This window comes from Sycon ciliatum, chromosome 11, assembly GCF_964019385.1.
Source record: "Sycon ciliatum chromosome 11, ocSycCili1.1, whole genome shotgun sequence".
NCBI lineage: Eukaryota > Metazoa > Porifera > Calcarea > Leucosolenida > Sycettidae > Sycon > Sycon ciliatum.
In genome coordinates, this window is record NC_088653.1 from 6,491,103 (window position 1) to 6,518,909 (window position 27,807).

General features: G+C 45.6%; 1 protein-coding gene across 1 annotated transcript; it reads right to left on the reverse strand.

The window, feature by feature from the left end:
- Positions 1-25,886, reverse strand: LOC135827330 (serine/threonine-protein phosphatase 2A regulatory subunit B'' subunit gamma-like). Its single transcript, XM_065339850.1, has 3 exons — positions 25,862-25,886; positions 1,929-1,996; positions 1-370 (listed from the first exon to the last, which is right to left on the reverse strand). Exons 1-3 carry the CDS (start codon positions 25,862-25,864, stop codon positions 76-78), a joined length of 366 nt encoding a protein of 121 aa, XP_065195922.1. The 5' UTR covers positions 25,865-25,886; the 3' UTR covers positions 1-75.
- Positions 25,887-27,807: the final 1,921 nt, after the last annotated feature.

Here is a 27,807-nt window from a genome sequence, read left to right on the forward strand (position 1 = left end):
CTCTCTCCACTGTACACCATCCACTACGCCAGACACACACGTACACAAGCACCCACACACACACACGAAACAGCTTCACTCCAAATCCTCTACGCTCATCTCGCGGAACTCCCGCTCCACCGGCAGGACATCCTGGCTGTCGCCACCACCATCACCGTGGTTACCAACATGGCCGCCTGCACCATCACCTTGGTTACCAACATGGCCGATGCTAGGAACCGAGCTAGCCAGCTTCATGTCATCCACTTCATCGTCGTCTTCGTCTTCCGCGTCGAGTTGGGACGGATCAGCGGCAAGCTGCTCTCGATTCTCGTAAAGCCAGAACCCCTTGAGATCGATGAGAAGACTTATCACCGTATCGCCTTGCCCACTGAATGTCGAGAGAGAGAGAGAAAGAAAGAGAGAGAGAGAGATAGAGAGAGAGAGAGCACAGTTTGATGGAAAGTCTAAATGGAAGCTCACTTTGCAAACACACACTCTCGTCTCGAAATGGGGGATTTACCTACGTAAGTGTCGCCCTACAGTCCATTCATAAAAAGATGGGCCCTGGCTTTGGCGACCCCCCGTATTTGGCGATTTTTCGTGATTTCATTGTACACAGTGCAGCGCTGCGAAATTAGAACTTTGAAAAAGGGTCCAAAAAGGGTACTTGAACTGGGGTTCGAACCCCACAATGCACTGTTGCAGGCGCGGTCAAACGGCCTGGATTTTGATGGTTTTTCCCAATTCAATGCTTTTTGGGGCAAAACCTGGCCGATATCCTATTCTTGTGATGGCTTGCTTTTTGGACAAATAAACTTCAGAAACATAATTGGAAGAGGATTTCATAGGGGATTGCAGAAAAACATTCTAAAAAAACTCAAAGTTTGACCCCTTTATGGCCAAAAGCTAGAAGACCATCTTTTTCTGAATGGACTGTAGGCTAGAAATATCCAGAATCACCTGGAAATACCTGGGAAATACATGGAAATACCTGGAAATACCTGGAAATTACCTGGAAACATCTAGGAAACACCTGGGAGATACTGGAAAATACCTGGAAAATGCCTGGCGAATACCTTGAAAAACACCTTGGAAAGACCAGGGAAAAACTTGGGAAACACTCGTGAACACCTGGGAAACGCCTGGGAATACCTGGTAACAACTGGGAAATGCCTGGAATTACCTGGAAAACACCTGGAATCGCCCAGCAGTACCTGGATATACAGGTCGTCCCTCGTTAATACATAATCTCTGGGACTTGACAAATGTTATGTATTAACGGGGTTTATGTACTAAACGAAAGTGTACATAACTTGCTTGTGTACCAGAATTTTTCACTTTCTCAACTTTTCTGAGTGCTTCTTGCTACCATGACCAGGGAGCGAGATATTCTTGATTCCCTCAATATAACATAACAATTATGTTATAACGGTCACAGTTAGCGAAGATTCTACAGTTTACATGAGACATGGCCAGCCGCACCTGTACAGTCACTCGGAAAAACAGAGCTTTCTCGACTTGTGATGTGCGCTCTGATTTCTGAGCTAATTGCGTCCACAAGTAGAAACTAGAACACAATGTGCCTCTACTGGAAGGCCAAAAGACCAACAAATTATGCATTATTGAGGTAGGTGGCATGCGGGTACGGAGAAATGTTCTGTACTAACGGGGCTTATGTACTAACGAATTATGTACTAACCAACAAAATTTGTATGGAAGTGACCACGTTTCGTCCGGGACTTGAGATTTCTTATGTACTAACGGGGTTTATGTACTAACCGGACTCGTATTAACGGGGAGGACCTGTACCTGGAAATATATTGTTTGACTACAGCTCAGATTGTATTCCATGATGTTACTTGAATCGCGTAATTCCGGGGGGGGGGGGGGGGCTCTTTGTGGCACTCCAGGATCAGCTACTGCAGTCTATCCTTTGAGCTTCTCACCATCTTAGCAGATCTTCCAGTGTAATTTTGAGCGAATCCACCGGCTTGACCATATCAAAGATCTCATCCTGGAAAAAAAACAAAAAAGCAAAATAGCATTGCTCATGACAAGCAACGTCCCGGGTTCAAGTCCTGGTGGGTCTGGCATGTTTTTCTCTTTTCAGGCAGTTCACTTCCCCGAATGATCCTTTGAAATGATCAGAGCGTTCTCGCTTATAGGTAGCAGCGCTAACCAGCCAGCGGTGAAAACAAAATTGCACGGGTTCTCGTGCAGGGCGTGTCAAGAACCACCTTTCTGCTTCCGTGGGACGCCACCACCTCGTGATCAGGCGTCAGATGCGGCTCCTAAACCGGGGAAAGCACTCATAGCAGCCTCCGGGTTTCTTACCCAGACTGCATTATACCCTTGTGGAACAGCTTACCAGCGGCCGTCCTACCTGCAGGGCTGCAACCCACACAGCTCCAGTCTTTCAAGGAAAAGTGCAACAAGTATCTGCCGCACCTGAACTGGCAAACAACCACCGATGCCCTATGAAACGTTATGGTGCAGACCAGTGCCTCACTAGCATCTTCCCTCCCTCCTCACTACATGTTATCTCTCATTCTGCTTCTCCCACGACCAGCTACCTATTGTCCTCATTCCTCACTACTATAAAGAGTACATAACCAAGAGTGTGCAACTCCAAGATCCCCCAGCCCACGTTGTTTCAGCGCCGTGAACCTAAGCGCTGAATTTTACAGCACCACATATTTCAGCCTCGTATACTTCAGCGCCAGCAGATCAGTGCCGAATATCTCAGCACCACATAAATCAGCGTCATATAGTTCAGCGCCAAATACTTCAGCGCGACCTTTCTCAGAGCGACAGATCTCAGTGCCACAGATCTAAGCGCCATGTTTCTCACTGCCACAGATCTAAGCGCTATGTTTCTCACTGCCACAGATCTAAGCGCCATGTTTCTCACTGCCACAGATCTAAGCGCCATGTTTCTCACTGCCACAGATCTAAGCGCCATGTTTCTCACTGCCACAGATCTAAGCGCCATGTTTCTCACTGCCACAGATCTAAGCGCCATGTTTCTCACTGCCACAGATCTAAGCGCCATGTTTCTCACTGCCACAGATCTAAGCGCCATGTTTCTCAGTGCCACAGATCTAAGCGCCATGTTTCTCAGCGCCATTTTACTATACAATGTATGTATGAACATGGCCTGTAACGACTATGACTGGACAAGTATTGACTTTGCGCTCTACTGTGCCACACTCTACTGTATCACGCTCTACTGTATCGCGCTGTACTGTATCGCGCTGTACTTTATCGCGCTGAACTTCTCCGCGCTGAACTTCTTCGCCCTGTACTTCTTCGCGCTGTAAATTATTGCGCCTTACTTTTGGCTGGCGCTATACTTTACCGCGCTGATAGTCATGGAGCTGAAGAAGCTGGCGCTGTGAAATCATGCGCTGAGTACTGGCGCTGAAACGGTGGCGCTGAAGTGGCAAGTCAGTGTTGAAGTCACCACAAAGGATGTGATTGCATGGAGCTGCAACTGGACAAGTAAAATTTCTGTTGATCACCGGTATACCGGCTTTTTTTTTCTCTACTACAAGCTACTACGTGCTTTGTGTGCTTACAGCGGATCTACATTAGGGTGTTCGGACGATTTTGAAAGTTGCTCCAATCTCCTCGATTTTAGTCTCATTGGAAAGAGTAGGATAAACTAGCCGGGAAATATATGAGGTTTGTCTAAATGCGACCAGACGTTCAAGAGTTATGATCGTTTGAAGTGCGCTTGTTGGCACTTTTTCTGGAACAGTTTTGATGCAGGCCAGTGGCACAAAACCGGGAAATTCAAAACCAACTAGAACAAGGTGAAAATCAATTTCGTTCAGGGTCTTTCAAATTTCCACAGATGATAGCCAATAGAGAGCTTCCATCACTTGACCAATTTTTTTGGTATTCCAATTAGCCAAATTCAAATTACGCCCATAGCAACCACCATAGCAACGCGTACAAATTAGTCGAAATAGATGCGAAAGATGTAACCCTTCACAGGCTGAAGCTAATTGGAATACGGGTACTACAAAGACACATCACCAGGAGGAGATTACAGTTATCTACCCCATGTAGATGAAGCACAAGCTGATTGTAGCCCGCGTGGTATTAGCCACTAGCCACTATTGTAGGCCAATAATTGGTACCTGATGGAGAGGTCCTCGCTCGCTCGCTGAGATCAGCACCACACGCAGGTAATACGTTGTTCAGTCCTGCAGCCGGCTACATTGCTACAGTGCGCTCACGTACGCCTACAAGTAGATGCGCTGCCGTCAGAGACCCCGGAGGAGCAGCGGGTTGTTCGAGAGAAATGACACGGAGAGAGTGGCTCTAGAAAGTTTGGAGTCACAGTTTTGTCCCCAGCAATGCACAAGCTGCTGTTGCCTTACTTCACAACGACCACACTGGCACTGCTTGCGGCGTTGAACGTCTGCAAAAAAACTGTCCAGTCCCAGGCTCAACACTGGGCCATTGGTTGAATCGTATTGTTTTGATTGATATTGCAGTAAACAATTTTAGCTGGTTGAAACTCGCCTCAGTTCTCAACTAGTCTTTGCATGTAGCTGCGTAGGCAAGGCCAAGGTTGTTTTGTCAATCAGCAGTCAGAAGAAATAAGTTTTGCGATCAAAAGATTCAAAACACAAAACAAACGCGCTTTCCGCGGGCCAGATGATGCCTTGATGGCCCAGATCTGCACGACTCACCAGTCTACGCTGCGGGTGCCCCGGTGCATGCATGACATGACAGCGAGACACTTCGTCGCGAGCCATCTCGATACGAGGTGGTCATCGAATGACGCGACTGTGCGATTTCATGGGGGGGGGGGGGGGTTCGGCGCTGAATGCATTCAATGAGTATTTTTGGCGAAGTTTTGACTCATGTTGACTCCCAGGAAATGCAACGCAAGTTGCTGAACCTTATCCATAACTATGTTACTAGTACATACACAAATAGGAGATCCCCCAGATAGGCGTTAGCCTTTGGGTAATCCTGAAACGAGAGAGCTTGGAAGCTCAGGGCCCTACGCTATGCTTTTTTGCCTTGATGACCTAGACAAAAAAAAGCATAGGGATGTTATAAATTCTTTAAAAAATTCCTTTTTTTTAAGACATAACCTAGGATTCGAACCCGCACTATCGCGCTCCCTGCATGCATCCCCCGATACACTTCGCATACATACTAATTCTTCCAAGTTGTTTCACATTGTGATCTTGCATTTGAAAGCCCTATTTGAATATGCATTGTGGCCAGCCGTCTTTGATGGCACGGTACGGTAGGGGATAGGTACGGGACAGGTACGATCGAGGGTAATACGACACCGTCTCCCGTACCGTACCATCAAACACAGCTGGCCACATACAGCTGCCCGCAATATTCAAATAGGGCTTTCAAACGCAAGATAATTATAGCAATAAAAACTGCTTTATGGCAGTTTTCTAAAAAAAGGTTATTGTGTTCTAGTCCATGGACCCCGTCTAAAAAGTAAGAAATTAACGAAATGTGATAGCTGAAAATTAAAATTTCACACAAAACCTCACAATAATCACAACACTTGAAATGCTGCTTTCAATACTAAACTTGTACTGCACCAACAATTGGCAACATGCATGCATAGGAAAGAAGATCACGAGGGGAAAAGGTCTTCTGCATGTAGCTTTTCATTCTGTGTGTGTGATTATTGTGAGGTTTTGTGTGAAATTTTAATTTTCAGCTATCACATTTCGTTAATTTCTTACTTTTTAGACGGGGTCCATGGACTAGAACACAATAACCTTTTTTTAGAAAACTGCCATAAAGCAGTTTTTATTGCTATAATTTCTTTTGTTTTTTCTGTCACCAATCAATGGAATGCCCAATATCAATTTAATTATATGTAAATGATGGCCTTCACATCATATCAATACCGTATTATACGCATTGATGTGCAAGTCTTTTCTTGCAGAAAATGGCACTAGCATAATGCATGTTCTTCTGCGGGGAAACATGTGAGCAGTGGTGGTGATACTTTTTTTATACGGAGGTCATTCTGTGCAAGTTGCTGTTGCAGAATTTCATGACTCTGTCATAAAATTGTCTTGCCTTTCAGATATTTCAGATTTCTCCACGCTCAATCAGATTTATTTGAGAAATGTAGCCATGCGCCAGGTGCGTGTCGCAGATGTTTTTGTTGATTCTGTGTTTATAATGGTTTATAGTCATGGGTTATCGTGATAAGGTCATCCAGCATCATATTGAAACTGAAATCGTAATCCTGTTGATGTCGATACAACTTTTGGAAGTAGTTCAATGACTTCAAACTGTTAGTCCACGATTGTCTAAAACAACACAGCAAAGGAGGAACAATAAACATGTATTAAAATGTAACCGAATACATTGCTGAGTCCAAAACCTCGTTCCAACAACTACACTGATCCTGAGGAGAAAAGGGGCAAGGCTATGGTTGGAGGTACTGAGAGATAAACAAGGCACTCCACATCTTTTGGTGAGTATGAATGATATCCAGTCGAACCTCTTTAGGACGAACACCAAGGGACCGATGGTATTTATTCTGTGAGCTTAACCTATTTTATAACCAGAGAATACAATTATATCTTCAATAGACATACGAATAGATTTCTTCTACAGCGAAAGATGCTAAGCCACACCGACTGATTGACTCGTCCTGTATGAAACAATTGAGTCAGTAGTGAGATTCTGCCAAACGAAAATGCGTACAACCTTTGGCTCTACATTGTAGTGATTTGCGATAAGCCTCCGGTTTTAACGATTTGTTTTACGGAGATTTTCCATGTGTTTTGAAATTAAATTATTTGCATTCTTTTATGATAATATATTATTTGATATTTCTTTGCATAAATATGTAGCGTACGGTACTCGATTAGTACCACGTGGATCTACGTTAGGTTTGTCCACTTTTGCTAGGGTACTCATGCATGCACGTGTCTTCCTTTACCGTACACCATTCGTGTCCTTTGCCGGATATTTGTACTCCTTTTATTGCACGTTGTAATTATTGCATGTTTGTACATACGCTAACTTTGGCGCACTACACATTCTGTATTTTCTCTTCTATAATGGCACAAGGATTCAGAGAATCCTTGAGTAGTCTAGACATTAGTCTTCACCATGCGGTTTGGCCTTTCGGTGTTCTTTTGCAATGAATAATAACAGTGTAGTCTGAGTAGTTTTCCTGTGGATTCCCGGTGGATTTTAGAATTGAGATGTGCTAGACGCATCAATTGGTGACCCCTCGAAACGAACTCGGATGTCCTCCTCGGGCTTAGGAATGGACCAAGCTGTCACCCCTGCTCGTGGTGACCTTAGCAAAGGTCTCTCTTCTCGACTACATTCGCCATATCTGAACAAGACAGTGCAGGACAGTACCGGTAATGGCAGCGATCCTTCAAGCACCGCTACTGATGTAGCTACGAGATCCCAACCTGCCGCTGCAGCACAATCGGATCTTGCTCCTCGTCCTGAGACTGTATCAACCGTTAATTTGAAGATTCCACCCTTCTACATTCAAGACCCAGCTCTGTGGTTTCTTCAGGTAGAGTCTCAATTTATCACACAACGAGTAACTAGTGAGCGCTCCCGTTTCCACCATGTGGTTGGTGCACTGCAACCGGAGATGGCCATGCAGATAAGGGATTTACTGCTGAACCCACCCAGCGACCACCCTTACACTCACCTGAAGGAAGCATTGGTCCAGCGTACTTCTGCCTCTGCTCAGCATCGGATCAACCAGCTCCTATCTGCTGAAGAGCTTGGTGATCAGAAGCCTTCTAACCTATTGCGCAGACTGCAACAGCTAGCTGGTGATACTCCAGTGGATAGCCAATTCCTCAAGGAGTTATTTATGAAGCGTCTGCCTGATCAGTGTAGAGTAGTACTTGCAGCCAGTCGTGAGTCTGATATACAGCAGTTATCTCTGCTAGCTGACCGTGTCATGGAAGTCATGCCACCCCATGTCCGTGCTGTTACGGTGCCAGAACCCGTTGCTGAACCTCTGGCGGAGTTGCGTGCCGAGGTCGCAGCCCTCCGCAGAGAGATGCAAGATTTGAGTACTCGTGGGCGTTCAGCATCTCGATCGCCCACACGAAACTACGGCCGTTCGCGCAGTTCGTCGCAGTCCCGTAAGTCTTCAGGATTGTGCTGGTATCACGACAAGTTTGGCGACAACGCTCGCCGCTGCGTCCCACCCTGTGCCAGAGCAGCTACCTTTGTGCAGCCGTCAAACTCCCAGGCCGGTCGGTGAAGGCGACCACTGCCCCCGGCCCTGCACCGCCTCGTCGCCGATTATTCATCCACGATCGCTTCACCAAGCACGATTTCCTCGTGGACACCGGCGCCGAGGTCAGCGTTATACCACCATCTGCCACTGATTCTCGCCATGCAGTTGATTATGCGTTACAAGCAGCGAATGGTTCTCGCATACCGACGTATGGTACACGCTCAGTAACGGTGGATTTCGGCCTGCGTCGTAAGTTTCAATGGGTGTTCATTATTGCTGATGTGACATCACCTATTATCGGTGCAGATTTCCTGGCACACTTTCGGTTAAGTGTAGATCTACACGGTCGTAAACTGTTAGATGGCATCACCAGTCTGAGTGTGTGCGGTCTAGTCTCGTCCTCCGCTGAGCCGACGTGTTGTTTGCCAGTCTCTGGTGATAGTTCGTTCAACGCTCTTATTAATGAGTTTCCATCTGTCACCCGCCCCTGCAACTACGACACACCTGTGAAACACAACGTCGAGCACCATGTGGTCACCACGGGCCCACCGGTATTTGCCAAGCCTCGCCGTCTCCCTCCTGATCGTTTAGCTGTAGCTCGTCGGGAATTTGACCACATGCTCGCTGCGGGCATCATACGACCATCGTCCTCCCCATGGGCCAGTCCATTGCACATGGTTCCCAAACCAAATGGTGACTGGCGCCCATGTGGTGATTACCGTGGCCTGAATCGTGCAACTGTGGCTGACCGGTATCCGATACCGCACATCCATGATTTCTCTGCCAATCTTCATGGCGCCTCAGTCTTCAGCAAGATAGACTTGGTTCGTGCATACCACCAGATACCAGTGGCAGAGGATGATATCCCGAAGACGGCCGTTACGACCCCATTTGGTTTATTCGAATTTGTTCGTATGCCCTTCGGACTCCGGAACGCAGCCCAATCATTTCAACGTTTCGTTGATCAAGTGCTGCATGGCCTGGATTTCTGCTTTGTGTATATTGACGACATTCTAATTGCCAGTTCGGATCCTGAGACGCACCGCACGCACGTCCGCTTGGTCTTACAGCGTCTGCAAGAGCACGGCCTCGTCATTAATCCTGCAAAGTGCGTATTCTCTGTTTCTACCATTGAGTTTCTCAGCCACAACGTCAGTCGTCATGGTATTGAGCCGACCTCCCAACGTGTTCAGGTTATTCAGCAGTTCAAACCACCAACTTCTCTCCGTCAGCTTCGTGAGTTCCTAGGTATGGTGAATTTCTACCGTCGTTTCCTACCTAACTGTGCCGCCGTCGTGAAGCCTCTCACGGATCTGCTCATCGGCAAACGTAAGCATGACTCCTCGTTCTGTTGGACTGAAGCTGCTGAATCTGCATTTGATCAAGTGAAATGCCTTCTAGCTACCACTACATTATTATCGCACCCTAACCCTGAGGCACCCATCAATGTCATGTGCGATGCATCTGACTATTGTGTCGGAGCTGTGCTTCAGCAGTTTGTCGATGGTGCATGGCAGCCGCTAGCTTTCTTTAGCAAGAAGCTTTCCCCTACTGAATGCCGCTATCCTACTTTTGGTCGCGAATTACTGGCTATGTATCTAGCTGTCAAGCACTTTCGCCACTATGTTGAGGGCCGGTCATTTCATATCATGACCGATCATAAGCCGCTGACCCATGCCATTCACTTGCCGTCAACTCGCCATTCTCCCCGTGAGGCACGACACTTGTCCTTCATAGCCGAATTCACCACTGATATCCGCTTTGTCAAGGGCACGCAGAACGTCGTTGCCGACACGTTGTCACGACCACTGGATGCTATTGTCCAGCCATCCTCAGTCGATTTTGCTGCTCTCGCCACCGCTCAGAGTAACTGTCCTGAATTCATCGCTCTCCGAAATAATGATTCATCCAGTTTAGTGTGGCAAGAAGTTGCTTCGCCTGTCTCTTCTCAGTTGCTATGGTGCGACACCTCCACTGGTTCACCTCGCCCGTACGTACCTCCCGACTTCCGCCAACCCGTATTCAACATGCTGCATAATTTGTCTCACCCTGGTATTCGTGCTACACAACGTCTCGTTACCGCTCGATACGTCTGGCCTTCCATGAACCGTGATGTGCGCAACTGGTCTCGTTCCTGCCTGTCATGCCAACGATCGAAAGTGCATCGTCATACTAAGACCCCTCTTAGTCGCTTCATGCCACCATCTGCTCGTTTCGACCATATTCATATTGACCTGGTCGGACCACTCCCATCTTCACAAGGTTTCACGTACCTACTCACCTGTGTTGATCGCTTCACTAGATGGCCGGAAGCCATTCCTCTCCATGATTGCACCGCGGAAACCGTCGCATTCAATCTGGTCTCTGGTTGGATTGCCCGATTTGGTACGCCGTCAACTATCACGACAGATCGTGGTCGACAGTTTGAATCTGTTCTCTTCCAGTCAATATGCAGTCTTCTTGGCTCTAATCGCATTCGTACGACAGCATATCATCCACAGAGCAATGGCACTGTGGAACGTTTCCACCGCCAGCTTAAATCTGCTCTGACCGCTACCCAATCAGCCAACTGGTTTCACCGTTTGCCGCTCGTTCTCCTCGGTATTCGCTCCGCTTTACGCACCGATCTAGAGTGCAGTGTTGCCGAGCTGGTTTATGGTACAACCCTCCGTTTGCTTGGTGAATTCTTCACATCCTCGTCTGAGTCTCTTCCGTCAGCTGCTCCGTATGCCATTGCCCTACGGACCATGATGCGTGACATCCGCCCTGTCGAGCCGCGAGATGCTCCTGCTACTCGAGCTACTCACGTTGCCCCTGCTCTTCAGTCAGCCACCCATGTCTTCATTCGTACAGATGCTGTGAAGAAACCACTGCAACCCCCATATACTGGCCCACACCCAGTCATCAGTCGTGCTGAAAAGTACTTTGTGGTCAATGTCAATGGTCGACGGGACACCATCTCGCTTGATCGGCTGAAGCCAGCTCATATGCCTTCGCCATCAACTGTGTCCACTCCAGCTGTTCCTGTTCAGTCGCTTCATGCCCAGCAACCTCCTCAGCCTATCCGGTACGTACACTTTGAAGCTCATTGAGTGACTGTGGATTCTGTGGCTATGCTATTTGTACATTACTTGTAAATATTCACTATGAACATTCTTGTATATAACAGTTATCACTATTCTTACATTTCACCATTGTCGTTTCTCTCTCCTCTCAGTCTTTTCGTGGACTTTCTTTGCATTTCCGTCCACTGGTGGGGGAGTATTGTAGTGATTTGCGATAAGCCTCCGGTTTTAACGATTTGTTTTACGGAGATTTTCCATGTGTTTTGAAATTAAATTATTTGCATTCTTTTATGATAATATATTATTTGATATTTCTTTGCATAAATATGTAGCGTACGGTACTCGATTAGTACCACGTGGATCTACGTTAGGTTTGTCCACTTTTGCTAGGGTACTCATGCATGCACGTGTCTTCCTTTACCGTACACCATTCGTGTCCTTTGCCGGATATTTGTACTCCTTTTATTGCACGTTGTAATTATTGCATGTTTGTACATACGCTAACTTTGGCGCACTACACATTCTGTATTTTCTCTTCTATAATGGCACAAGGATTCAGAGAATCCTTGAGTAGTCTAGACATTAGTCTTCACCATGCGGTTTGGCCTTTCGGTGTTCTTTTGCAATGAATAATAACAGTGTAGTCTGAGTAGTTTTCCTGTGGATTCCCGGTGGATTTTAGAATTGAGATGTGCTAGACGCATCAACATCATGAAGTGCGAAACTTCGCACCTTTGGACGCGAAACTTGCAGGGAACGTGAAATGAACTGTCGTAGGAAATTTCGTGAGATCGGGTCATGGCGTACGTGCACTTGGCCCGCGCAAACTACGAAAATGTGCAGAACGCAAAGTTCGTGCAAAAATTCGCACACACTTTCGCAAGGACTGTCGCGAAACTTCGTTCGAATTTTCGTTTTGCAGAACCTCTCTACTGAACGTTTCTTTAGCAACATGACGGCAACTGAAACAGCAACAGAGAAAGTACGATACATGTACTCCACATTCTTACAGGTATTACAAACAGATTGCAGATCGTAATTCTTGCTTTGGCGACACGAAACATTATTTGGGGCAGTCCAATCTCGGCGGTACTCCCAAATCAAACAGCCCAGACTTGAGTACACAAATCCAATCATACAAGTACGAGATTTTCACGAGACGAGACTGCACCCATTGGCTTGTTTCGTATGAAACAAACAAGTTACTGAACCTCTCCACAATAGAGATTTCCTCTGATATGCGAATTTATTTTGCAAACTCGGTCAATTGGGACTTGAACCTTTCCCTCCAGATTGGGAACTGCCAACGATAGTATACCACTGACCAGTGCCTTACTTGTAACGTACCAATGTACAATGAATATGAGTATTTCGACAACACATCTAACATAAGCCTTACCGTCAAGAAGTTGAACTCGCGTTCTTCGCACACTGTAGACAAGGGCAAAGAGATAAAAATGGATCTAAATCCGAATAAAATCAGCACACGTTTCCGTAAATGAAAGGTGAACATAAGCAAATGAATCGAAGGAAACCGGTCAACTTAGAGATCACCTGTCATCGAGTATTCCGTAAAAGGAGGCCTCGCAGCTCGGCAGCAGAAAAGCAAAATTTAGAAAAGAGATCCTGTCAACTTTTCCATTATTTATTGCATTCCGCCCCAAAATCAGCACACTTTTCCTGAATGAAAGAGTCAACACAAGCAAATGAATCAAAGGCAACTGGTCAACTCAACTGTCATTGAGTAATATTCCGCGAAAGGAGGTCTCTGCAGCGCCGAAACGAAATAAGCCAGGCCATGAGACGAAATATCCGAAACAGCTCATGCAAGAAGCAGTTCCAAAGAAGGAAGTTCTTCGCGCATGCACATCCGAACACGGATCCGCGGACTGCATGCACTGAACACAATGTCTGCCGTGCACGTGCACAGTACACGGCTACCAAGCGTTGGTAGATCTAATACCGAGCACCTTACGTAGAGACTTACGTAGCCGAAGTGAAATACCGAGCACCTTACGTATTATTATTATTATTATTATTATTATTATTATTATTAACTTTTATTTTACTAGGGTGTTTCCCACAGACCTATGTAGAAACTTACGTAGCATAGCGATGTCGTTTTTTCTGCCATGTGAACACAATAATAGAAAAGCTAACAGGATCGCTTTTCTAAATAACGTAAAGCAACTTGGAAGAATGGATATGAATGCGAAGTGTATGGGGAATGCATGTAGGGCGATAGTGCGGGTTCGAATCCCAGGATATGCCTGAAAAAAAGGGGAATTGAAAAATTTATAACATCCTATGCTTTTTTGCCGTCAGATACGGATAGCGCCAGGCGTGACACAAACAAACACACAAACAAACACCAAATTAAAGCTGTGTGGACCCTGGCTAGCGCCAGACGTTACTGAAGTAACGTCTTCTGCATAGCTACGGGAATAAAGATTATTATTATTATCCAGCCCGTTGAAGTTAGTTGTGACTGCACTCGACCAGGCCAGTGGGGCTATGCCGGCATAATCCGCCGGAGCCTAGGACGCGACAACAAGTGACGAAATCCAGCATTCTGTTTCTGACTATATCTGACTGTAAAAAATAATAATAAAAAAGTAGGAACTCACGACGGCCGCTAACACCCGGTAAACCCTAAGGCCAAGGGTTCATCTGACTGTGAGTGTCATTATGTAAAGTGTTATCACTCTCCGTATTCAAACTTTCAATTATGTAACGTAACATTGGCCGGTGTTTCCGCCGAGTCTTGAGATGTTGTAATAAATAATAATAATAATAATTATGCAATAAAAATGTAAAGTTGTATCACTCCCCGTATTCAAACTTTCAATTATGCAATTAATTTAAAAAATATTTTCGTCCAGCTTACCCTCATCTCCGGTTTCATCAGCTCATTTTCTAATGGGCAAACTGAGAAACACAACTTAGTTAATGAAAATGCAATACAAATGCATGCAAACTACGCTTCAGCCTAGCTCCAGCGTATTACGCTTGCGAAATCATGGAATTGTGATTTCATGAATTCTCGCATTATGCTTGCAAAACCCTCATATTATGCTTTGGCACGCGGGGATACGTATCTAATATTGACTGAGTACGAGGTCAATATAGGAAATAAAAGCCGAGTGAAAGACTGAGGCGAAGCCGACGTCTTTTACGAGGTCTTTTATTTCCTATACTGACCAAGTACGAAAATAAACTGTTAGAGTTGGTCAGGAACTTGGACAGTCACGCCCATGCTCCCGAGGAGTGCCCAAGGCTCCGTTCTGGGCCCAGTCTTGTTTTGTATCTACATTCGCGACATAACACCCTGTTTTAGGTTTGGCCAAGACCAGGAATATGCCGATGATATTGCATTTTATGTCCGGCATAGTGACTGTGATACTGTGTTGGAGCGTCTCACTGCAGACCTTGCTGCTCTGGACAGCTACCTTACAGGGAAGGGACTGGTTCTTAACCCTGATAAGACACAATTTCTGCTATTACGTCGCCCAACTAGTCCCTTACCCACCACTGTGTCCATATCATGCCGCAACCCCACTCTCTATCCTGCGCACACAGCCAAATACCTGGGCCTCATTGTGGATGAGCACTTGGCATTCGATGCTCAAGTAGAGCGAGTTTGCATTGCCGTCAAGGAGAAGGTCGGAGCCTACAAGCATGCCAGGCAGAACCTGAACCACAGAGCGCGTCGTCTTTTCTATCTATCCATTATTTAATCCACCCTTGAGTATGCTAGCTCTGCCTACATTAACTGTCTATCTCACTGTTCATACAACCAGCTGATCACAGCCAGCCGTACTAGTCTTAAAAGAATATTTGCCCTTGACCGCAGAACTCCCACTGAGACACTGTACGCTTACACCAAGATCTACACACTAGAGCAACGCTTAAATTTCAAGCAATACGTCTTTGTCTTTCGCTGTCTGCATGGTTTATCTAGCCCACTTCTCAGCCTCCTATTCACTCCCCGCTGCACTGGCCCACATTCTGCTGCCACACCCCGGGCCAAGCTACAGCTGCTCTTGTCTTGCCTGCCTGCCACTCCCGGTATGGTTTCCATTCCATTGCGTATCTTGGTGCCGACAGGTGGAATGCGCTGCCTCCATCTTGTCGCCTGGCCGAGTCGCCTGCTTTGTTTCGCGCTCACACAAAGTCTCGAGTGGTGACAGCACCTCTGCCTCCCCCTGACCCTCCTCCTTCGAGGTATGTGTTGGTGGAGAGCACCCGCGGCGGTCGATTTGTCCCACCGGAACTAGAGCTGGATTCAACAAAAGACCAACAACCATGGCTGCAACAACAACACCAGCTTCACATCCAACAACAACACCAGGTTCACATTCAACAACAACAACAACAACAAATCCACAAAACAAAGCAGCAAATGACAGACCACGGAGATCTACAGCAGATTACAACCGGACCTATGAATTCACGGTAAAAATACAAAGGAAACAATCGGAAAGGACGACGACTGACATGAAGGCAACGGCATTCACGGTTGGCGTGGGTGGTGAAGGTGAGACGCAGGACGATGCAAGTGAGGAGGAGAGTCGAACCGCTGTGGATGACGGAGCAGGTTCTGATTCGGACAGTGAGGGAGAAGGTGAGCTGAGTGAGGGTGAGAGTGAGTGTGAGGGTGTGCGCGTGAGTCGAGATTGTGTGCGTCCGTCTCGTAATAAGTCTTCAGTATACAATCATTTGGTTTCTAGTACTGACTGTTGTCGTACTAATTCTGATTCCTGTTTTTCTGTTTTGTGCCGTGCTCGTCATGGTTATCTTTTGCAGTTACAAGTTTTGGAAGCTGTTTGTCAGCGCATTCATAAGCCGAATTTGTGTGTCCAGAAAGATAGTGTTATTACCCTAAAATTGTTCAAATAATGTTCTTTTGTGTAGTGTGGCAACGTTGTTGCCACTTGTGCCTAAATGTGTTTTGTCACCTTCTTGTTTATTATTGTTATTATTATCATTCGTTCTCACTTTTTTGTTTTTGTTGCTGATACACACTTGTCACGCTTAGTTCTTACTTGTATACCCTTGTGTTCTACACACTTTTGTGAGAAATCGCACCTCGATATTCCAGTGCTGTCATTGTATCGTGTCACCCTACCTTGATTGCTATATTATTTCCTTTGTTCTCATTTTGTTCTTTAGTACAACGGTGATTCCTGAAGAGTGTTGTACGAAAACTTGTTCGAATCATCTTTTTTCCATTGCCCTTTTTCTTCTTACATGTATTTTATTTACCCTTTAGATTGTTTCTTGCATCGTCTCCATCGCTTACATTGTTAATAAAGTAGTCCACATGTCGCTTCAGCTCGTCCTACTTATTGCCATATGAAAAAAATAATAATAATAATAATCTTGGAAAGCAGGGAGGTGCAGTAGTAATCGTGTGCTAGCGACGCACTGAAAATAAAGTAGGAGTGCAAAAATACTAGTATATTCCTCTAAGTCCAAAGCATGGGTGTGATGGTTAATGGCTACTCTTTGGATGGCATTGCTCATTAGTAAAATTGCAAGAATTATCACCTGTACATCAAACCCAGTTTCGGGGCTGAGGCTGGTGAACAAATATTAGAAGCAAGGAAGTTAGAGCGTCACTCATTTTTTTACAGTTTGAATTAAACTGATATAGAGCTGGAGATCACGAGCCAATCCATGTACATTTTACATGCAAAGTGTAAGCAAATTTCCGGTGTATAGAACTTTAGAAGAATAATGGAAAACAGTGATGCGCGGACCATACGTGACAATTTGACTCTTTGACCAAAGATTTGACTGTAGGAACGTACTGTTCCCCCCCTCAAAAATGTCGACCTAGGTTTCGAAAAATAATACAGGGCGCGCGCCGGGTCGAGCTAGACTAGGCTCGGGGCGCGCGCGCCGCGCGGCCTGAATCCAAAAGCAGTCCATGCGCCAAGGGCCAAAAATGACCCGAATCTTTATGCAAAATGAAGATGACGACGCCGCTTTTTTCGACTTTTTCTGGGACCAATTTTGAGCAGAATCACCATTTTGATCGTCTTCGATTTGGCATGGAAGACTTTCATGAATGCTATTGTAACTTTGCCTGCTGAGGGCTAGGATAGTCCCTAAACAAAATCTGGAAGCCGTTCCGCCAGAGATTTGTCCGTCATGTTGCAGCAGAGCCACTTTTCTCAATTTTGCGTCGTCCAGAATTTATGATTTTTGGATGCCAAAATACTTGATGGCGTGAGAACCAAAAAAGAACTACCGGACACCGTCCAGACCTCAGGTATGTATAGTCCATTGTCCTAGGCTGCTCATAAAGCAAAAATTGTCTTGATAGTAACTTGCCCAAAAATGTGGCGAATTTTTCCTAATACCCTAGTTGCCAATACACGAGAATCACGAAAACTAGTATGGCTGATGGATTTCTGATTTTCTTCTCGTAAACTTGAGGACAATTATCTACGATGTTACAAATATTAATGGGTGTTTTGAATGTGAACAGATACACTTCAAAAGGCTGATCGCGTTCTCAGATCAGCTGCAAACGAGTGTCAAAATTGTAGTTCAGAGCGATGTCCATTGAGGCTCTTCACCCGATTTCGCAGTTCATACATGGTAGTCATGGGAAGTTAGGTAGAATTAAATAAGTATGTATGCACTCTTAATTATTCCATAGACAAAGACATGTTCTGGAGTCTCATGGTGTTCGGCAGGCGCAATTATTACCTTCATCGTTTCTCGGTGAATTAACTCACTCCACCATTCCATACTGCACTCTTAGCTGACCCACGCCGCTTGCACATCACCAACACAGCGGGGACATTCCTGTTGAGATATTCCTGCCCCGTAAGCCGAGAAAAAAGGACAGCACTGCAGTGAACAGACCCTGACGAGAGGACCATATCGTAATGGCCCATGCGCTTATACACACGCTTTTGCCGTATTTGTTACTTTTGCAGGTCGATTGGTCTCACATAGAGGCGCATGTGCTTGTAGTTGTGTTACCAGTATGGAATGTGGAAGCTGCGCATTAAACCCTGTAAAGATGGCATATGGTGGACCCTGTGGTATCAGCGTGTCGTGGCCCGTGGGATTGATTGGGTTCACCTATGAAGTACAGTAGGCATCGGTTATAGCGTGGGTGTTTGAAGAACGACTTTCTATTCTTATTTCCGATATTTCTTACACACGATAAATCAAGTGTGACATATCACGTGCATGTACGCGGAGTCAGGAAGATCATCGTACATGCAATGTAGTGTTACTGTGCATGCGGCTGGTCATAGTCACATAGGCTTACCATCTGGCTATGCAACATGAGTTACATGACCACAACAGTTGAACCTGTAGCACTACAACCCAACGCGAGTCAGGTCGGAACTGCATTGGACGGATGTTATTACTACAGGCGATATACTTTGTACTATTACTACTAATCTGGTATGTTTTGCTACACAAAGTCCATTCTTAGGACCGATATATTCTACTGTACGATAAAATTGCTTTTAAGAATAAATGTGCACTTGAAATCCATGTTATGATTATGAAAACATGAGAGTTCATTCTTGTAGGCAGTATATTCTTTTACACGACCACGCTATAACCGATACGCACTGTACAAGTAGGGCTGAAACGATTATACCGATTACTGTAGAACGGGTAACTTTAGCGACGTAAAAACCCTAGCGAATTTAGCGATCAACTCATTTTTCGCTAAAGTTTTAAGTCGCTAATCCGTTGAGACATTAGTAGTGCACTGGTGATCCGTGAGTAGTAATACTAGTACAGTGCTGGCAACTGAAATCCGACCCCCTGGGCGGCGCGGCGCGCCGCCCAGGGGGTCGGATTTCAGTTGCCAGCACTTTAGTAGTACTAGCAAGAGTACATAACCCCCAGAGTGTGCAACGCCGATCCAGCTCTGCATAGGGTCTTGGTCGAGCGGAATCGGATCTTCTGGTGTCATGCGTACACTCCACACCAGCGCAAGGCCGGTCTCGAGGCAGGGCACCATTGTTTTTGATCCAAGAGTACCCGTGACTCCCCGGGTTCCCCTCAGATGTGTACGGTATTATGACGCAAAGATCCGATTCCGCTCGACCAAGACCCTATGCAGAGCTGGATCAGGCGTTGCACACTCTGGGGGGTTATGTACTCTTGGTACTAGTTAGCACATGTTTTATGATGTTCTCTCGTACTAGCACTCATAGTACACGGTAGTGATGGTTTGTACATACAGTAGTAGAATGCAGTATCAAAATGTGTACAATGAAGAAAAATGCAAATCGCTAAAATAAAACGTCGCTAACCGGTTGACAATGGGAAAACGCTAAAATTAATAGTAGCTAGAATTACCCGTTCTACAGTACTCGGTCATTGATCAATAATTCCTCACACTGAACTTCAATGCTTATGACTTGGTGTGGCTTTTCATTTTGTTTTTGTCCATGCAGGAGTCGGGATTATGCCGTCTACTGAACATTGTCGCATGCGTTCCTATAGAGCAAGCTGGCTGCTCTCCATCTTGATTATGGACCTCAAGTGTGGACCCAACTGGTCAGAGAAATGAAGGAACAATCGTCATGGTGTACTCTCAGGCCAAGGATATGCCTTGTGAAATGTGCCATATGCAGTTACTAGAGGGATTGTCTCGTTCCTTGCAAGCTGTTCGGTCACAGGCAATACTGTCACATCCCATACACGGCTGAACTGGTTAAGAGTACGTGCACACCCGTCTTGTCCTTTGCCGAGGAACGTGGTCCAGCGTTTCGAACACAGCACGCTGACCATTTACAGCTCGTTTGTAGTGGATTGTGTGAGTTTGGTCTGGTGGGATTCGTAGCCGTGTTTAAACAAGCCACTGGAGACAGATTTTCAGTGCCTCTGTCTTGGTTGAGGTTTTTCCAATCATATTCTGTGCACATATGGGTATCCACGTGCCTATCAAGTATCATGGTCATGGTCACTGCATACAGATCCATGTGGCTCTTGAATATGGACAACAGTCTATGGACAACAATCTTCTGTTTGATTGCCAGGCCTGGTGATGTTGTCCTAATTTGGTCACTCTATCTTATGCCGGCATTCAGTGTGTAAATGCTGGTGCTGGCTAGACTGTGAAGTATGGGGAATGATGCTCGTGTAGAATTCATTCCCTTTGACCGAAAGCTTGTGTTTCCGGATCCTGTTTGTAGCTGTACACAATTTCTCCGTTCTTCCTTGTGGTTAACTTTCGCCTCCGACTATCCCTAACCATCTCATTGGTGCGTCTGTCCATGACGTGGCTGGTTGGCATCGGAGTTGGGCACTGCCCTGTCATCCACTGGCATAGTGTTGAACCTAACTGACTTGTATGTCACATACTAGCTGGAAGTTGTTTAAATTAAAGGGTACAGTTCCAGTCTTTTAGTAGCTTTACCATTCCTATTTCTGAGCTATTTCCTTTACTCGGCCTTAGGACACTTTCTTCACCATACACTGTGTTTCTTTGGCCGTAAAAGAGGCAGTCTGCACTTGTATTGAGTTTCCTCGTCGTGAAGGAGATGGAAAAGAAAGCACACATATAGCACTTCCTGCCTGTGTCTCGGCTATAAGCACTTTTAGTTGCTACAGTACATGTACCATGTGGTTGACTGAAACCAGGATGTGCCAGATTATTGATCAAGAATGCATGCTGCAGCTGGGCTGTTTTGTTCCTTTTCTTATGTAGATCTACAGTGAAGGAATCGAAAGTGCATGTAACGTGCAATGTGTTTGCAAGTGAAATAATGTAAAGCCCCCCGGGAATACCTGCGCTCGAATCTGGCCCCCGTGAATTCCGCGATTCCGCGGATTGCAGAATTTCCGCAGAATCCAGTAGCGTCCGCTGAATTCAGAAAATCCTGCGGAATATTGCAGAAAAGAGAGAAAAACTGCTTTTTCTGGAGACTTTCAATGTATTTTCACAGCCAAACCAACCTGCTTGTGATTTTCATAATCAACTGGCACAGTGGCAGTATATTTTAGAGCTTTCAATTTTTTCGACCAGGATTTCGCATAATTTTGGTTCAGAATTTATAGGGACAACAAACTTCGGTGGGGTTGCGAAAATTCAACCTGTTTTTACACTCATTTTCCTTGCAGAATTGCCGCAGAATAGAGAAGGATTCGCAGAATTAGCGCAGAATTTACTGTTTTTTAGCCGCAGAATTCTGCACGGAATTTCTGATATTCTGCCGCGGAATTCACGGGGGACAGTCGAATGTACTATCATGTGGTCCATGTGCATGATAATGATAATTGAATTGGTTCAGCACTGTATTCTGGTGTATGTGCTGAAGTTGTTTACAGGTAGAAATTGACGGGGGCACGCCAAGTTAGTTCTTTACATTACATGTACATGTACAGTAGAGCCTCGCTGTAAAGGGGAAGTTAAGCCTGGAAACAAATTTTCACCAGTTGTAGTCTTCGGGGTGCTGAGTCCAATGGTCTCTGTCCAAGGAAGCTGAGACGCTCCCTTCCTCCTTTATTCCCAATCGAACTCGCGCACTTCCACCGAAATTGGGTGACTGCGCCCTACTAGATAGGGATTTGTATGCAAAATGTCACCAAAAGCGCCATTTCGTTCTTATAAAAGTACGGATGACCGCGATTGGCCCATATGTTGTACTAGTAGTCTTTTGGACGCTGAGTCGACTGGTTTTGGTCCGAAAAGGCTGTGATGTAGCATTCGGCCCTTATTCCAACTTACAGCATGTTTGAGCGAGTTTCTATCACTCGAGTTGAACCTTTGAACCTTGGTGTGAAAGTAATTAGTTGTAGCCTGCTGGCGCGGTGACCAAGTAACTTGTGTACGCAGGAGTACGTGATCGCTTGTTCAGCCATGTTCGATTGGGAATAAGGGCCGAACGCTACATCGCAGCCTTTTCGGACCAAAACCAGTCGACTCAGCGTCCAAAAGACTACAACATATGAGCTAATCGCGGTCATCCGTGCTTTTATAAGAACGAAATGGCGCTTTTGGTGACATTTTGCATACAAATCCCCATCTAGTAGGGCGCAGTCACCTAATTTCGGTGGAAGTGCGCGAGTTCGATTGGGAATAAAGGAGGAAGGGAGCGTCTCAGCTTCCTTGGACAGAGACCATCCGACTCAGCACCCCGAAGATTACAACTGGTGAAAATTTGATTTTAGGCTTAACTTCCCCTTTACAGAACACGGAGCCCAAGAACATGCAGCCCGAAATACTAATAATTAAAAGAACGCCAGAAACCAAAGCTGAGAATGGGACATATCATTTTCTACCGTTCTGTAATTCAGCTTTTGTTATATACATGTACACGTGTTATAAAGTGCACACACCATGATCCAGTACAATAAGAGTCTAAGAATGTGCTATAACTCAGAACGCAGCCATATTGCTAAAACAATGACTCAACTGCAGTTCTTTGCGCACAGATCATACTAAGAGTCCATCACACCTTTCCCTTGGGGTTGTGGACTCTTGGCTCATATTCCCATTGACATTCACGATGACGGCTTAAAGTTCGTTCCACTCAGACCTTTGCACTTCACTGAGAATTGAAACTTACTTCAAGCTGTCCTGAGAGTACATTACAACTTTCAGTTTGGCACGAATCTTGCAAGAGAAGTTCATGATGAATATAACATGATTGCAACCCCGAAGAAAACGCCAATGCTGCATAAACTACCTATAGGCTATTGACTAGGCCATTTTCAAGGGACCAAAAATGACGTTGAAATTGCGGTCTGCAGACCCTGGTTAGAACTTTGTCATTTGAACGAAGATGATGTGGGCTTCTATCTCAGGCCCCTCAAGAGTGAATACGGGTGCTGGTGTGTTTCTTTGCCATGTAATACGTCTCCTACTGGTGACGACAGACAATGCATTGGTTTTGTTTTGTTCCAAACGGTGGAGGCCACCACGACCCCATCAAGAACCGGACACCGATGAACGCTTCTGGAAGTGTTTCCACATCGGTGGAGAGTCAAAGGAAAGCATTGATATCTACATACTACCTTGCCCAAAAATTTGGCGAATTTTTCTTTGCCACTTGCCTGATTTTCACGAATATTTGACAGCTTCCCCAAGAACACTCCCAGCGACGTCGAGACAATGAGTAACGACCACTACAACTGACATCCATAAGGTCAAAGGCCCAATCAAGGTGTCCGGAAAGCAAAACTTCCGCAAACGAGCACTGATGGAGAGAAAATTGCAAACGACTCGAGACATCTAACATTTTCTTGACAATTTTTCAACGAAGATTTGAATATATTCAGCTCGGAAAAGTGGCTAATCTGCATAAAAAAGTACAACTTTTAGACGACTTTTTCGGTCTTGGCGCATGGACTGAAAGCGGTTGCACGGTGCTAGTACCAGTACGAGTACACTGTACAGTCTACACAGACTACAGAGCTAGAGACAGAGTAGAGTCTACGTACAGTGAGCATGCACGGCTACAGTACAGAAACACGGTGACCTGACTGTGTACTGTTGTGTGATCCCTGCTGGGACGCGCTCGACGCGTCTTCAACGGTAAACATCGAAGAAAAGTCTTCGATCGAGTCAACCAAAACACGATTCGAATGCCGAGGGCTCAGGCGATCATCCTCGTTCGAATCGTGTTTTGGTTGACTCGAAGGCTTTTCTTCGATGTCTCAGGGACATCCCAAAAGGCCAAGCTCTAGCCAGCAGAGCCTGGAATTTTTGTAAAGCGTTCCTGTGGCGGCGCAACTCCTGCTGCCGCTCCAACAGGAAACAGTGGGAGTGATGAAGTCGCTGTTATTCCAGACAATCCAGTTGAACTTTCGGAGCGGACTGACAGTCAAACTCCGCCAGACGTGGAAGAACCTGTTGTCAGCGAGCAGCCAGAACATAAAGAACAGCGCACAGTGACAAGTACCGCTGCCTATGTAAAGGATGCTTTGAGAGCGGTGAGAAATTGTTGGACTCGCATATTAAAACAAAAGAAAAAAGCAGTTGATTCGCTCACATAACGGCAAATTTGAAGTTTACAATGTACATTTGTTGCTGCGTGTACAGAAATACTGCTCGTGAGTCGTGGTGTGTGAGATTTACGGCTTGTTGTTGTTGTTTATTTTTACTTCACCAAATGAACAGACAGAGATGCCTTCTCACCTGCCCCGGCATAGGACAGGTTCTCACAGAATGATGAAGGGATGATATGCAAGGGAAAACAAGAAAATTAATGATAATAATAATAATAACTTATAAGACAGAAAGGACCAAAAGAAGAAAGGGAAAAATTTATATCAAGAACAATTTCATGGAGTCAGAAATAGAAAGACAATAATTTCATGGAGTCAAAGAATAGAAAGACAATCTCATCGAGTCAGGAACACGTGGTTGATTTTATAGACATGCATGCACAAATGATTGATAGATGAGAAGGTTGGAATTTATGGCAGATAATAAAAGTTTAACGAGGACAAAGTAAGTATATCAATGGCAGAAAGAGCTTTTCGGAAGGGACCAGGGACACGTATCACTCTAAAATCAGAGGGGAGAGCGTTCCAGAGAATGCTTCCCCAAAACATCATGCTCGATCGTACCGCAGGCCCACCGTGGGGACTTGAAGCAAGTTCGACACTTGTCCCCGTGTGGTGCGCTGATCCTCCGGAACAATCTCTGGGGCCGTTCGGGTGAATAACTGTTGAAGAAGGGGCTACAGGAGGAGCTTCTTGACATTGATTTTCAAAATGGCTGACCTGGGACAGTAGCATGATGTCATCTACCCCCACCCCATCCTGCCTTGATCCCGGCCGCAACCCCCCCTCAGCCAAATCCTGGACACGCCACTGGCTGATCACAAAACCGAACACGGCTACTACCTGAGGTATTTGGTGACCTGGTAAGCTGCAAAACGCTTGCACAGCTCAGTAGCACAAACTGTTCAAACAGAGCCACTATGTTTGACGTTGGATGGTGAACAACTTCACGGCATCACAGCTAAGCGTGCTGCAGAGGCTCGATTGGATATCCGTGCAAGGGGCTTTTGGTCGCCACAGCAAGATGCATTCTTTGATGTGAGGGCTAATCACCCCTAGGCGTCTTTGCTGTCGCGACAGGAAGTCCTTGCACAGATTTCCCGGAATGAACATCAGAAGAAGCGGGCCTATCTTCAGCGTGTTGTCGATGTCGAGAGGGAGTCACTCACTCCGCTCGTATTTTCGACAAACGGCATATGTGGCACGGAGTGCTCCCGTGCATTGAAGAACATTGTTTAGCTGGTGGTCAACAAGCATAGTGACCTCCAGTACGCTGTTGTGATGGCGCAGCTACGCTGCAAAATTACATTTGTTTTGCTGAGGTGGTCAATCGATTTACACCCAAAACAGCGCAACCATAAACGGCGCGTGTTCATATTAGCACCCCCAGTACAGCGCGACCTAATGTGACACGGTGTCACTACAGCTCGTCTCATCTCTTGCACGCCCCATTTTGGCGCGACCAATTACCTTAACGTCCGAATATAAGCCAGCTCATTACACACGTGACCCACAATCTGCAGGCTCATGTTAGCAAGAGTGCATAACCAGCTTTATGTACTCTTGATGTTAGTATTACCATGGTGGATATCAGGAGCAAACCCGTTCCTAAAAAAGATATGCAAAAAGAGAAGAAACACATGAGAACGAGTTGTGCAGCAACTATCCACGACTGTAACAAGATGATAAACGGTCAGAAAGTGACTGTGCGATAATAGGGCACGAAACTGACAGGCTACTGAGACGTTCAGCGGCCCGAGACCTAGCTCTAACACATCTCCAGTACAGTGCGCAAACCAACCTTCCAACTTGGAAGGTTCGTGGTTACGTAGGACCGAAGAAGGGACCCCGCGCTCCTATACACATACACACTTACTTGTTCTTTTGTACTTGTTGCTCATTGCCAAACCTGGTCAAGTGGGTCTTTCCGGGAGAGCGGAGAGGGTCTCTAAAGGAATCTTGGAAAGATGACTCAACTGGCTATTGAATTACGCAACGGCCGACACAACATAAAATCGGCAATTCTCTGGGTGAACATGAAAATGATCCCAATATGAGCACACCAAACACACACACACACACATACACACACACACACACAAACACACACACACACACACAACAACATACACATATACAACAACATACACACACACACACACACACAACAACATACACACACACAACAACATACACACACACACACACACACACACACACACACACACACACATATATACACCCACCCACAACCACACTCTCACACACACACACACACAAACACACACACACAAACCACAAACAAACCACAAACATGCACACAAACAGAAGTGTATTGCTGTAAATAATTCGAACAGTAGAGGGCAGCGAAGAAATGGAGAAAGAGAGGATGAGCAGGAATAAAGAAATTATGACAGAAAATGGGTCTGATGTATGTAGAGGCGACGGTTTGAAATGGGACACAGGTTGCAAACCGGAACGGACTCATTATTTACTTTCTCTCTTGATATTTTGATTAGAAAACATATGTCACAGTGAGACTACGATGTGTTATACTCCGGGCCAAAATTTCATGGCTCTGCGATGACCAGAAGCGCCATACCAAGCAGGTGAGTTTTTGACGTGTTCCTTCGCACTGCGACTTGAGTTTTACGACTTTCGAAAAATCAACTTCTTGTCGCAGGTAAACAGTGGCTTGCCTCTCGCCAATAAAACACCGCATAGCAATCAAAACTAATGGAAGCACACACAAGGCTTATTGTTACTCTGTACTGGCCGTCGTGGAGCGATAGCAATTACCTAATTTCAGACCCAGAGTGAATTTGACGTGCACTCTAAAACGTGTCCGGTTTGGAGCCACCTCTGATTTGAACTTTTTTGAAGCGAAAAATTGGGCAACTTGGAGGCAATGGGTCAACACAAAGGAGTGGCTCAATTCGATTGACTTTGGCCCCAGAGCAAACTTCAACATGCCAGTTTCCTTCCACAAACATATTTCGAGTGAAAAATCAACGCTGATGATCGGTTTGGGTCTATACAAATTTGGCTGTCAAGGCGTTCCGGTATCGAGCCGTCTACTCTACAGTGTGCTCATTCTTGTAGTTTCACTAATGAGCCATGACATTCAAAGAGCAGCCATTACCTATGGACAAGCCTCTTGTACGGGCAAAGCAAATGTGCTTACATAATAATATTATGACAGAAAATCTCAATACCAAAAAAATGAACAAAACGTCAAGAATCTGAAGAAAGAAAAACTCAATCCAATACCTATTCTGTGAACAGAAATTCGGTGAACATGCTGTCGATGAACCTGTTTTATGTGAACCTGATTTTCGGCGATATGAACAGTCGCTAAATCTTACACTCTGTGAAATGTGTTTCGGTGAACCGTTGTTCTGTGAATGATTGTTCTGTGAACGCTTTTTTGATGAACCGTTGGGATACCAAACCACAACAACTGTTCATGATACCCGGGTATTCGCAATGACTGTCCCCACTCAGAGTTTTCCCGTCTTGTCCATA

Coding starts and splice junctions, on each gene's coding strand:
- LOC135827330 (XM_065339850.1), bottom strand. Junction 371..1,928: donor CTGGAAGATCTGCTAAGATG/GTGAGAAGCTCA, acceptor CTCGACATTCAG/TGGGCAAGGCGATACGGTGA.